Below are 14061 nucleotides of genomic sequence, written 5' to 3'. Positions count from 1 at the left end.
AGGATCTTCATTGCTGTCAGATGGCCATCTAGCCTCTGTTTAAAAACCTCCAAGGAAGGAGACCCCACCACCTCCCAAGGAGGAAGCCTCTTCCACTGAGGAATGGCTCTAACAGTCAGGAAGTTCTTCCTAATGTTGAGCCGGAAACTCTTTTGATTTAATTTCAACCCTCTCAGCCGCCTCTTCTCCAGGCTAAACATGCCCAGCTCCTTCAACCTTTCCGCATAGGACTCGGTCTCCAGACCCCTCGCGATCTTCATCGCCCTTCTCTGGATATTGGTTTCAGTTACTTTACTATTTCAGCACAGAGAGTGATTTGATGGGTTGTTAGTAGCAGGTCCTCCGTGGTCCTGATAGTTCGTCACCCCCGGAGGAAATGGTTGCTTTGTTGGGCGGGCTCTATGGTGTTAGACCTTGCAGGGATCACCGCCCTCGTCAAGGCTCCGCCCCCAAACCGACAGAATTTCTCAACCTAGTACTGGCAAGCCTGGTGAAGGCACAGCAGGTGAGTTTGAAGGGTCTGCATTTATTTTATTTTTTTTTAAAGATAATCTAAGAAAACAGTCCTTTGTACCACCGCTTCTTAGTTTTGCCTACCGTTTATTAACAGTATCAGCAACATCGCAATGAAGAGCATCAAAAGCAGGTCCCAGTGTAGTCTTAGTATTCTCTCCAGGTCTGGCAATTTCCAGTTTCCGGTAAGCTATTGGAGGAAAAAAAGGGGGGAGGGGAAATGCTTTTACAAAAAGATCAGCTCCCTTCAGTAAGTGGGGCTGGCATATTCTGGGGAGTGGGGGGGGGCATGCTCCGTCCTTTCTCTCTGGCTACTCCTGGGTCCAGTGGCTTGGCTTCTTCGCTGGGACCGCGAGGAGAGCTTGTGGGTTCCCGTGTCTAGCTGTGAAACCCCCATCAAAAGAGGATCTCAACCCAGTGGAAACTGGGCTGGGTTTCCCCACTACCTGGACACCCCTGCAACTCCAGATGTCAAGCCCAGGATTTCTGGCTGTATTGCTCTTCCCTAAAACTTCCCAATTGCCTCCCTCCCACCTTTTATAAATGTGCCTTCTTCTTGCGGGGGGGGGGGGTTACTCGGGGAATCAGGTCTCGGCTGCCTAGTGTCAGTAGGCGGGATGATGGCTCAGTGGTAGAGCATCTGCTTGGGAAGCAGAAGGTCCCAGGTTCAATCCCCAGCATCTCCAAAAAAGGGTCCAGGCAAATAGGTGTGAAAGACCTCAGCTTGAAACTCTGGAGAGCCGCTGCCAGTCTGAGTAGACAATACTGACTTTGATGGACCGAGGGTCTGATTCAGTATAAGGCAGCTTCATATGTTCATATATGAGCCCTGACGAGGAGGAGCTGGAAGGGTTAACAGACCTGGAAGAGTTCCAGCCTGTTCCTCAGCTGAACAAACAGCAGCTGGCCCATCAATCACTCTCCAGGCACCAGTGTCAGCTGTTGATGATCAATCTCCTCCAAGCTCTCCTCCTCCCATTTCAGAAGTTCGAAGCAGGCTCCGGAAAGAACTTTCAGAGCGAAGACATGAGGCACGCCGAGGCTTCAGATCTCTCAGCCCTGAGTTCTGGCAGAGTCACCGCCACCCAGGGAGCAGGCTGATTGAGACTCCCATATAGCTCCCACCCAGGACCTGGTAACCTTGTGGAAGCAACAAGTCTATTCTCTGGCTTGCATCCACGCTCCTTCCTGATCCTGACCTGCTTGATTTCCTTGGCACCCTGACCTTTTGGCTTTTGGACATTGACTTCTGATTCCGGTTTGTGATTCTGCATTGGTGACTTGGCTCCTGCTTGACTTCCTGGACTTTGACCTTGGGCTGGCTTTGGACTCCTGCCTGCCTGCAACCCTGAGAACGTGACACCTAGTGTAGGTTTTTACATTTTTATTCTTCGAATTTTATTTTGTTTACAACAAAGCAATTCTGTGTTTAAAGTCACAGTTGCTCTCCTTATAAGCTTATCGTGGCACACGCCTACCGAGATCTACCCATGGTATGCACAGACTTATGTCTTGCATTATTCCTTTCCGGAACCATTTCAAAGCTAATTTCCCCCTTCTTTGGGTACCATTAATAGTACAAAAGTATGACCCTGCAGCAGCGTTCCCTCCAAGCTGAGTTAGCGTGAGCTAGCTCACAGATTTATTAGTCTCCAGCTCACACATTTTGGTCTTCGCTCAGGAAGGATGACCCCAGAGCACACAAATTTATCCAGCAGCTCACAACTTGAATGCCAGCAGCTCACAAAGTAGAATTTCTGCTCACAAGACTCTGCAACTTAGAGGGAACATTGGAAGATACCGAAGAAGATATTGGATTTATATCCCGCCCTATACCCTGAATCTCAGTCTCAGAGCTGTCACAATCTCCTTTAGCTCCCCCCCCACACACACACACATAACAGACACCCTGTGAGGTAGGTGGGGACGTAAGTAAACATAGCACTAGCACTTTTAAAAAATTAACTTAATTTTAAAGCTTAACCAGATTTTAATTAAATGCTGATAATGTTTAATGTAGTTTTATTTACTTGTATAATTTAACTCTGAACCATGTTGTTAGCCGCCCTGAGCCTGCTCCGGCGGGGAGGGCGGGATACAAATAAAATTTGTTGTTGTTGTTGTTGGGGCTGAGAGAGCTCTAAGAGCAGCTGCCCTTTCAAGGACAACTCTGTGAGAGCTACGGCTGACTCAAGGCCATTCCAGCAGCTGCAAGTGGAGGAGTGGGGAATCAAACCCGTTTGTCCCAGATAAGAGCCCTCACACTTAACCACTACACCAAACGGGCTCTCACAAAAACTAGCGCTACATTGCCCTGCAGTGGCTCCCGTGCAGAGAACACAATCCCAGAAAAGTCTGCATTTTTAATGCATACCTAGCTCTCCATTATAGTTCTCTAGTATGTATATTTTTGCCCTTCCCTCCAGCTTAGAAGCATAGCCCTGATAACACAAATTCACATGCTTCTTCTCACTCTAGTCTTTCTTTATCCTAAGGACGCCTGGGGCAAATCTCCCTTTCTTTGTCCTCATTTTCCATCCTTCCCCCAAACCCATTTACTTAAGAAAACCTTTCAGAATTTCTCCTGCCTTTGCCGGTTCTTCCATTGCTCTTGATCTGTTTTTCTACCCTGTGGATCTCGCCCCCTTCTACGGTAGCCCGTCTAATGGAGGACATAAAGGGACTCTTGGCTTCTTCCTGCTGCGTGTCGCCGAGCGCATCGGCAATGTCAGTTTCTGCAAGGCCTTTCGCACAGTCAGGAACACGGCACGGTAATAACGTGTCTTTTATCACAACACGACAGAACAACTTGTGTGTTGGATTCAGCTAGCGAGCGCTGAATAGGCACCGTCAAGGACATCCACAGAAAGAAAGGCGGTGGAGACAACAGTCACTCAAAGATCGTCCTTGCAGGGAGGATGGGGATGAGCGCGTGACAGGGCAGAGTTTCAAAAACATGATTAAATTTGGGGGGGGGGGGCAACCAACGTTCCCTCTGAGCTGCAGAGTTTTGTGAGCAAAGATCCTACTTCATGAGCTCCTGGCATTCAAGTTGTGAGCTCCTGCATCAATTAGTGTGTTCTGGGGCCATTTTAACTGAGCTAAGATAAGAACATAAGAGAAGCCATGCTGGATCAGGCCAATGGCCCATCCAGTCCAACACTCTGTGTCACATAAGAACAGAAGAGAAGCCATGCTGGATCAGGCCAATGGCCCATCCAGTCCAACACTCTGTGTCACATAAGGACATAAGAGAAGCCGTGTTGGATCAGGCCAGTGGCCCATCCAGTCCAACACCCTGTGTCACATAAGAACATAAGAGAAGCCATGTTGGATCAGGCCAGTGGCCCTTCCAGTCCAACACTCTGTGTCACATAAGAACATAAGAGAAGCCATGTTGGATCAGGCCAGTGGCCCTTCCAGTCCAACACTCTGTGTCACATAAGAACATAAGAGAAGCCCTGTTGGGCCCCTCCAGTCCAACACTGTGTCACATAAGATAAGGTCCATCAGTGGCTATTAGCCACGGTATATGTGTGTGTGTGTGTGTGTGTATATATATATATATATATATATATATATATATATATATATATACATACACACACACACACACACACACACACATATATATATATATACATACACACACACACACATATATTGGCCACTGTATGACACAGAGTGTTGGATGAGATGGGCCATTGGCCTGATCCAACATGGCTTCTCTTATGTTCTTATGTGACACAGAGTGTTGGATTGGAGGGGCCATTGGCCTGATATTGGCCACTGTATGACACAGAGTGTTGGATGAGATGGGCCATTGGCCTGATCCAACATGGCTTCTCTTATGTGACACAGAGTGTTGGATTGGAGGGGCCATTGGCCTGATCCAACAGGGCTTCTCTTATGTTCTTATGTGACACAGAGTGTTGGACTGGATGGGCCATTGGCCTGATCCAACGGGGCTTCTCTTATGTTCTTATGTCTGTGGCAGGGATGCTCTGTCTTCTTGGTGCTTGGGGGAGGGCACAATGGGAGGGCTTCTAGTGTCCTGGCCCCACAGATAGACCTCCTGATGGTGCCTGGTTCTTTTGGCCACTGTGTGACAGAGTGTTGGACTGGATGGGCTGTTGGCCTGATCCAAGATGGTTTCTCCTATGTTCTTCTGGCCTCTAGGTGCAGCAAAATGTATATGGAACAGAAAGCTCCCCCCCTCACCCCGCCCCAGCAACAGGTACACACAAATTGAGAATGTGGGAAAATCTTATGTTTTTCCTTTTCTGGGGATGTTGCATGAATCTCTGCTGTGAAATTTGTTAGAAACAGCATTTACATGCTTGGCTCAGTTGGTAATGGGACACTAAATTTGACAACAGTGAAGAATCTTGGAATGGCAGGCCCTGAAAACTCGCAACAGACTGAGTTTTGTACAAATGTTACTTACATTGAGAAGCTGCAGTTCACTGAGCAGATGGGTAGCTTCTAGTTTAACGCTTGCCAGGAACACTGGTATCAAAGCATCGGGGCTCGTCTTTGCTGCCAGGTTGTACCATCTTCTAGCTAAATGTATATCCTAAAAGTAAGAAAGCCATTTTGGCACTTGATGCTACTGAAGTGTGTTAAAATTACAGCACTTTCCAGCAGACGAACGAGGTAGAACCATCTGGAGTTTACCTCCAGTAATAAAGGAATTAGTGGGCTCTTGAAATTCCAATTATTGACCCATCAAAGAACACATTATGGAATTCTTGCAAACGCATTCAGATATCATGATCTGCTCTACAATCTTACGACCGCCACACATCTTTACCATCAACCGGAAGAGGTGCATGAGGTATTATCTCAACGGTATCGTTGAAACGCTGGTTAGGGTCTAGCAGCATTTTTGCGGGTTGCGGGAATTTTTCAGCCCCCCCTTTCATTCCCAAGAAATTATTTATTTTATTTTATTTATCAGATTTATATCCCGCCCTCCCCAAACAGGCTCAGGGCGGCTAACAACAGTTTAAACAACGTTAGCAATTAACAAACCTATCGTATTAAAAATAAAATAGAGAATAAAACATTTCCATACGTATTAAAAGTCCAAGATGGCAAGTTTCTAATTTCCGTTATATTAATTCAATGAGATTGCCAGTGCTGTAAGGTAATAGCCACCTCCCCTTAACCATTGAAGAAGCCCCGTGGCACAGAGTGTTAAAGCTGCAGTACTGCAGTCCTAAGCTCTGCTCACGACCTGAGTTCGATCCCTGGTGGAAGCTGGGTTTTCAGGTAGCCAGCTCAAGGTTGACTTGGCTTTCCATCCTTCCGAGGTCAGTAAAACGAGTCCCCAGCTTGCTGGGGGGGAAGCGCAGATGACTGGGGAAGGCAATGGCAAACCATCCCATTGCAAAGTCTGCCATGAAAACGTTGTGAAAGCAACGTCACCCCAGAGTCGGAAACGACTGGTGCTTGCACAGGGGACCTTTCCCTTTCCTTAACCATTGAAGGCGAGTTTGAATAATTTGGTCTTACAGGCTCTGCGGAACTGTGGCAGGTCCCGCAGGGCCATGATATTTTCAGGGAGGGTATTCCACAAAGTGGGGGCTATTACCGAGAACTCACTGGCTGTACTGCTGGACAGTCGAGCCTCTTTTGGTCCAGGGATCTTAAGGAGATTTAGAGACCCTGAACGTAGTGCTCTCTGGGGCACGTATGGGGAAAGGCGGTCCCGAAGGCAGACAGGTCCCACCCCCTCAGAGTTTTGAGGCCTGCTGTGACACAAGGGGGGCTGCCACTGAAAAGACCTTGTGCGCATGTAGGAGGTACCTTTTGGACCAGACACGAAGGCTTCTGGGGGTTTCTCACTGTGATTGCTGCCACGTGGCATTTTTTTTTTTCTGGTTTGGCACCCAATCCAGAACAGGCTACGGGGGGAGGGGAGAACTCAAACATAATCCTTTTTGATATCATAAATAGATCCCTAATGGAGGGGCACTTTCCAACACCACTCAAAGAGGCTGTGGTCTGACCCCTCTTAAAAAAGCCATCTTTAGACCCGGCGCAATTGACACACTATCGGCCGGTTTCAAATTTGCCCTTTCTGGGTAAACTTATTGAGAGGGCAGTGGCGATGCAGTTACAGACTTTCCTGGAGGACACTTCCGTCCTTGACCCATTTCAGTCCGGCTTTCGCCCGGGACACGGGACGGAGACGGTGCTGGTTGCCCTAGTGGATGACCTTCAACGGCATCTGGATCGGGGTGGCTCGGCGGTGCTGATGTTGTTAGACCTGTTGGCTGCGTTCGACACGGTCGACCATCGGCTACTGACGCGCCGCCTCGCCGACGCGGGGATTCAGGGGTTGGCCTTACAGTGGCTTTCCTCTTTCCTGGAAGGTCGGGGACAAAGGGTCGCAATTGGGGGGGAGCTATCCCGGAGGCGCACACTCGATTGTGGTGTGCCCCAAGGGGCGGTTCTCTCCCCGATGTTATTTAACATCTACATGCGCCCTCTTGCCCAGATTGCCCGAAGGTATGGGCTGGGGTGTCACCAGTATGCTGATGACACCCAGCTCTATCTACTGATGGACGGCCAGCCTGTCTGCGCCCCGGAAAATCTTGACCAGGCATTACGGGCCGTGGCTGAGTGGCTCAGACTGAGCAGGCTGAAGCTAAATCCTACGAAGACAGAGGTCCTTTGCTTGGGTCGCCGTGGCCCGGGGAGAGGGATCCCCTTGCCGGCTTTTGATGGTACGCCGCTGATGGCGGCGGACAGGGTCAAGAGCTTGGGGGTGCTATTGGAGCCTTCCTTAAAGATGGAGGCTCAGATAGCAGCCGCTGCCAAGTCCGCATTTTTTCATCTTAGGCGGGCAAGGCAGCTGGCCCCCTTTCTGGAACGCGGCGACCTAGCAACAGTGATCCACGCTACGGTCACCTCGAGGTTGGACTACTGCAATGCCCTCTACATGGGGCTGCCCTTGTCTCGGACCCGGAAACTGCAGCTGGTGCAGAATGCCGCGGCCCGGCTGCTATTGGGTCTCCCAAAGTGGGGACACATCCGGCCGGGTCTCCGGACTCTGCACTGGCTTCCAGTGATATACCGAGTCCGGTACAAGGTGCTGGTTATTACCTTTAAAGCCCTATATGGCCTGGGACCTGCCTACCTGAAGGACCGTCTCTCCCCACACGTTCCCCAGAGAGCACTGAGGTCAGGAACACAAAATCTCCTCACTATCCCGGGGCCAAAAGAAGCCCGTTTGAAAGCCACCAGAGAAAGGGCTTTCTCCGTTATGGCCCCCGTATGGTGGAATCAGCTGCCGGAAGAGGTGAGGGCCCTGCGGGACTTGGCGCAGTTCCGCAGGGCCTGTAAGACGACCCTCTTCCGGCTAGCCTATACTTAGCTGGGACGACAACTCGATGTAACTGGCCAGCCATCTGTTTACAGGAAATTGGAATTTTGTTTTTAAGGTTTTAACTGTTTAAATATTTAACTGTTTTATACTTGAAATTGTTTAAATTTTATGTTTGATTGATTGTTGGAAGCCGCCCTGAGCCATTCGTGGGAAGGGCGGGATATAAATCTCGAATAAAATAAAAATAAATAAAATCCTTTTTCCAGCTGCCCTGTGATCCTTCCCAAAACTCGTTTGATACGGTCTTTTTTGGAAAGCTCAGTCAGTGCCTTTGTACACTGCGGGGATGGGACGGTTCACTTCTTTGCTCCCAGAGGATGTAGGGATGGCCACAGGAATAGAACAAAGCAGGAGACAAGTTTCACCTTTAAGACCAACCAAGTTTTAGTCAGAATGTCAGCTTTCGTATGCTCTTAAGCAGATTTCATCAGACAAAAATGGAATGGCAAGCGATATGAAATATAGAGAAAGTTGGCAGTGAGTTGGTAAACTTTCTCTATATTTAGGATTGCTTGCCATTCCATTTTTGTCTGATGAAGTCTGCTTAGAGTATACGAAAGCTGACATTCTGAATAAAACTTGGTTGGTCTTAAAGGTGAAACTTGTCTCCTGCTTTGATCTGTTGCTTCAGACCAACACGGATGCCCACTTGGATCCGGGCACAGGAATAAATAGCTTAAAGGGGGATTAGATAGGTTCATGGAGGAGAAGTCTCTCAATGGTTACTAGCTATGGTGACCTGAGGAGAACCTCCACATTCAGAGGGACTGAACCTCTGAAATCCCAGAGCCAGGAGGCAACACCAGGGGAAGGCCTCGGTCTCTGTGCCCTGTTGCTGGCCCTCCAGAGGAACTGGTTGGCCACTGTATGAGACAGGATGCTGGACTAGATGGAGCCTCACTGGTCTGATGCAGTAGGGCTCTTCTGAGGTTCTTCTTAGGGGAAGGCCTCGGCCTCTCTGCCATGTTGTTGGTTGGCCTCTGTGTGAGACAGGAGGCTGGACTAGATGGACCCTCACTGGTCTGATCCAGCAGGGCTCTTCTGATGTTTTTATAAAGGCCTCAGTCTCTCTGGCCTGTTGTTGGCCTTCCAGAGGAACTGGTTGGCCTCTGTATGAGACAGGAGGCTGGACTAGATGGACCCTCACTGGTCTGATCTAGCAGGGCCCTTCTGAGGTTCTTTTCAGGGGAAGGCCTCGGCCTCTCTGCCCTGTTGTTGGCCTTCCAGAGGAACTGGCTGGCCATGTGTGAGACAGGAGGCTGGACTAGACGGACCCTCCCTGGTCTGATCCAGCTGGGCTCTTCTTCTGTTCTTAACTGTTGCTGTGTGAAAGTAGGCTCTTCTGATGCCAAAATAATTCAATCTGCACTGCTTGGACTGGCACATATCACGACTTACTGGGCCTTTGTTGTTCCTAAATTATAGCAATCGCTGGGGTATAGCATAATCCAGGGGACTCCAAAATGGTACCCAAGGACACTGGTGCCCTCTGACACTTTCATGGCACTCACCAAATATTTTAGAAAGTGGGTGTGGCCAGGTGGGGCTCTTGCCCACGAAGGCTTCTGATTGGCTGGGCAGATTAAAATAACATCGTTTCCACAGCAGCTGCCACCACAGTCTTGGTTTTATTCCCTAGCACATCTTTTCCCCCCAATATATATTTTAAAATTATGCCTTCCTCTCCACACTTGGGCTTCTTCTCTGTGCATGGCTCCGCCTCCCACGGCTGCCATTTTATGATTGGCTCCACCTCCTGTGACAGCCATTTTGTGGTTGCACCCATCTTCCTGCGTCAGAATCTCAGAAGTGCCCACAGCCTCAAAATGTTTGGGGATTCCTGGCTAAATCAATCAGTTGGTCGCATTTCCTTTGGCAGCTCAGATATGTGACCTTGCAGGAAACTCTGCTTCGCCACTTCTTTCTTGTTAAGCAGAACGTTGAAAACTCTGCGATGTTGATGAGACGGGGCGAAGTAACATTACCTTGGAAACGCCTATGCCGTGCTCACACATATATCCCAGATTGAACATAGCTTGAGCGCTGTATTGTTCGGCAGCCAAGGTGTAGTGGACCACCGCTGTGATGTAATCTCTCTCGGTTCCGAAACCGTAGTAGTGATAATCTCCCATTTTAACTCTGGCAAATGCATTGCCTAGAAAAACAAAGGCATAGGGTTGGTTTTTGGCTTAAATTATATCCTGCAGTTATCATTCCATGATAGCTTCAAAAAATTGTCAAATACAGTTCTATTTTGTGACTTCTTAATGTGGACTGCCTGCTCTTGAAGACTGTTGTGAAAATGGCATGTGGTATCAATCCAAATAAGGAGCCCCGTGGCGCAGAGTGGTAAAGCTGCAGTACTGCAGCTCTGCTCACGACCTGAGTTCGATCCCGGCAGAAGCTGGGTTCAGGTAGCCGGCTCGAGGTTGAATCAGCCTTCCATCCTTCCACGGTCAGTAAAATTAGTACCCAGCTTGCTGGGGGGGGGGGGAATTGTAGATGACTGGGGAAGGCAATGGCAAACCACCCCGTAAAAAGTCTGCCATGAAAATGTCATGATGCGAAATATGTGGCCATATTTGGCCACACGCCCTGACATGACCATTGTTTCACACAGGATTTTTGTAGAAAAAGTCCAGCAGGGATTCATTCGCATATTTGGCCACACCCCTGACATCACCATTGTTTCACACAGGGTTTTTGTAGAAAAAGTCCAGCAAGGACTCATTTGCATATTAGGCCACACCCCCTGACATCACCATTGTTTCCCACAGGGCTTTCTTGTAGAAAAAGCTAAGCAGGGACTCATTTGCATATTAGGCCACACCCCCAGACATCACCATTGTTTCCCACAGGGTTTTGGGGTAGAAAAAGCAAAGCAGGGACTCATTTGCATATTAGGCCACACCCTCTGACATAACCATTGTTTCCCACAGGGCTTTTTTGCAGAAAAATCCAAGCAGGGACGCATTTGCACATTAGGCCACACCTGCTGACATCACCATTGTTTCCCACGGGGCTTTTTTGCAGAAAAAGCCAAGCAGGGACTCATTTGCATATTAGGCCACACACCATGATGCCAAGCCAGCCGGAACTGTGTTCCTGCTCAAAAGAAGCCCTGGTTGGTGACTTCTGTTCCAATGTATCTGAAGAAATGTGTGTGGATACGAAAGCTTATACCCAGAATGAAACTGTTGGTCTTAAAGGTGCCACTGGACTCTAGCTGTGTTCCTGTTTTACGTATAGAAATCCATCATGGGTACTGTTGCTGTGGAAATACTTGGCAATCTCCGAGTCTCATTATCCAGTTTTGTAACAGAGAGACGTATTATTTTAGGACCTCTTTCTTGGGCGCACTTTTTCTGACTTGTGACTGGACTTCTACAAAAAGCATTTAATAAAACACTTTACTAAAATATAGCTCATATTTACAGAACAGAAAAGAAGGGCTTCTAGTGTCCTGATGGCCCCTGGGCTTGTGGGCCACTATGTGACACAGAGTGTTGGACTGGATGGGTCATTGGCCTGATCAAACATGGCTTCTCTTATGTTCTTATGTGACACAGAGTGTTGGACCGGATGGGCCATTGGCCTGATCCAACATGGCTCCTCTTATGTTCTTATGTGACACAGAGTGTTGGACCGGATGGGCCACTGGCCTGATCCAACATGGCTTCTCTTATGTTCTTATGTGACACAGAATGTTGGACTGGATGGGCCACTGGCCTGATCCAACATGGCTTCTCTTATGTTCTTATGTGACACAGAATGTTGGACTGGATGGGCCACTGGCCTGATCCAACATGGCTTCTCTTATGTTCTTATGTGACACAGAGTGTTGGACTGGATGGGCCACTGGCCTGATCCAACATGGCTTCTCTTATGTTCTTATGAGACACAGAGTGTTGGACTGGATGGGCCATTGGCCTGATCCAACATGGCTTCTCTTATGTTCTTATGTGACACAGAGTGTTGGACTGGATGGGCCACTGGCCTGATCCAACATGGCTTCTCTTATGTTCTTATGAGACACAGAGTGTTGGACTGGATGGACCATTGGCCTGATCCAACAGGGCTTCTCTTATGTTCTTATGTGACACAGAGTGTTGGGCCGGATGGGCCATTGGCCTGATCCAACAGGGCTTCTCTTATGTTCTTATGTGACACAGAGTGTTGGGCCGGATGGGCCATTGGCCTGATCCAACAGAGCTTCTCTTATGTTCTTATGTGACTCAGAGTGTTGGACTGGATGGGCCACTGGCCTGATCCAACATGGCTTCTCTTATGTTCTTATGTGACTCAGAGTGTTGGACTGGATGGGCCACTGGCCTGATCCAACATGGCTTCTCTTATGTTCTTATGTGACTCAGAGTGTTGGACTGGATGGGCCACTGGCCTGATCCATCATGGCTTCTCTTACGTTCTTATGTGACACAGAGTGTTGGACTGGATGGGCCATTGGCCTGATCCAGCATGGCTTCTCTTATGTGACACAGAGTGTTGGACTGGATGGGCCACTGGCCTGATCCAACATGGCTTCTCTTATGTTCTTATGTGACACAGAGTGTTGGACTGGATGGGCCACTGGCCTGATCCAACATGGCTTCTCTTATGTTCTTATGTGACTCAGAGTGTTGGACTGGATGGGCCACTGGCCTGATCCATCATGGCTTCTCTTACGTTCTTATGTGACACAGAGTGTTGGACTGGATGGGCCATTGGCCTGATCCAGCATGGCTTCTCTTATGTGACACAGAGTGTTGGACTGGATGGGCCACTGGCCTGATCCAGCATGGCTTCTCTTATGTTCTTATGTGACACAGAGTGTTGGACTGGATGGGCCACTGGCCTGATCCAGCATGGCTTCTCTTACGTTCTTATGTGACACAGAGTGTTGGACTGGATGGGCCACTGGCCTGATCCAACAGGGCTTCTGTTATGTTCTTATGTGACGCAGAGTGTTGGACTGGATGGGCCACTGGCCTGATCCAGCATGGCTTCTCTTATGTTCTTATGTGACACAGAGTGTTGGACTGGATGGGCCACTGGCCTGATCCAGCATGGCTTCTCTTACGTTCTTATGTGACACAGAGTGTTGGACTGGATGGGCCACTGGCCTGATCCAACATGGCTTCTCTTATGTTCTTATGTGACACAGAGTGTTGAACTGGATGGGCCACTGGCCTGATCCAACATGGCTTCTCTTATGTTCTTATGTGACACAGAGTGTTCAACTGGATGGGCCACTGGCCTGATCCAACATGGCTTCTCTTATGTTCTTAAGAACTACAAGGGTAGGAGGCAGCAACTTGAGTGAATGAAAAGAGACACTGCCCTTTTCAACTCTGAGACATAGGTTGGGATGCATTAACCCGCAAAGAGTGTGACTGGCAAAGAATCTAGTAACCTTCAGGGTCCAGTGGATGCAGCAGAGGTAGCTGCTTTGCTTGAGTGAAGGTTAAAGGATCACGACAGCCACATTTTTACTGCTCAGTGAGTTTATTTCTACACTCCGCGAATTACCTACAGACTTGGACAGGCATGTCGTAGGACTCCAAAAAAGAATTAGTTCTATATCTTGACTATCATGATCACAGATCATTTGACCTTTCCTCTGACAAAAATGGAAGAACGGTCACGGAAGATCTATATGAAAGTACCATCATGTAAAACACACGCTTAAGCTACTCAGCACTCCTTTAGAATCATAGAAGAATCATAGAGTTGGAAGGGGTCTCCAGGGTCATCTAGTCCAACCCCCTGCACAGTGCAGGAAAATCACAAGTACCTCTCCCTAAATTCTCAGGATCCGCATTGCTGTCAGATGGCCATCTAGCCTCTGTTTGTAAGTCTTAAAATCCAATTTTAAGGTTTTGGGCAATAAAATTAGCAGGTCCTTTAGAATTAAGACAGAAGCAATCCAAGAGAGTCAGTTTGATGTAATAATTAAGTGCGCAGACTCTTATCTGGGAGAACCGGGTTTGATTCCCCACTCCTCCACTTGCAGCTACTGGGATGGCCTTGGGTCAGCCATCGCTCTCGCAGAGTTGTCCTTGGAAGGGCAGCTTCTGGGAGAGCTCTCTCAGCCCCTCCCACGTCACAGGGTGTCTGTTGTGGGGAAGGAAGGTAAAGAAGATTGTAAACCACTC

The 14061-nt window shown here is 48.6% G+C and overlaps 1 protein-coding gene across 1 annotated transcript in view; it reads right to left on the bottom strand.

The window, feature by feature from the left end:
• Nucleotides 1-583: 583 nt before the first annotated feature.
• Nucleotides 584-14061, bottom strand: part of SEL1L2 (SEL1L2 adaptor subunit of SYVN1 ubiquitin ligase) — a 91790-nt gene continuing 78312 nt past the window's right edge. The window contains exons 19-21 of the mRNA XM_060257474.1: nucleotides 9895-10064; nucleotides 4961-5089; nucleotides 584-703 (exon numbers count right to left, since the gene is read on the bottom strand). Of these exons, the coding sequence (XP_060113457.1) occupies nucleotides 584-703; nucleotides 4961-5089; nucleotides 9895-10064 (419 nt within the window). The remainder of the gene's footprint in view (nucleotides 704-4960; nucleotides 5090-9894; nucleotides 10065-14061) is intronic.

This window comes from Heteronotia binoei, chromosome 1 (genome assembly GCF_032191835.1).
Source record: "Heteronotia binoei isolate CCM8104 ecotype False Entrance Well chromosome 1, APGP_CSIRO_Hbin_v1, whole genome shotgun sequence".
In the NCBI taxonomy this organism is placed as follows: domain Eukaryota; kingdom Metazoa; phylum Chordata; class Lepidosauria; order Squamata; family Gekkonidae; genus Heteronotia; species Heteronotia binoei.
Note: the sequence above shows the minus strand (reverse complement) of the source record. Positions and strands in the feature narration are given on the sequence as shown.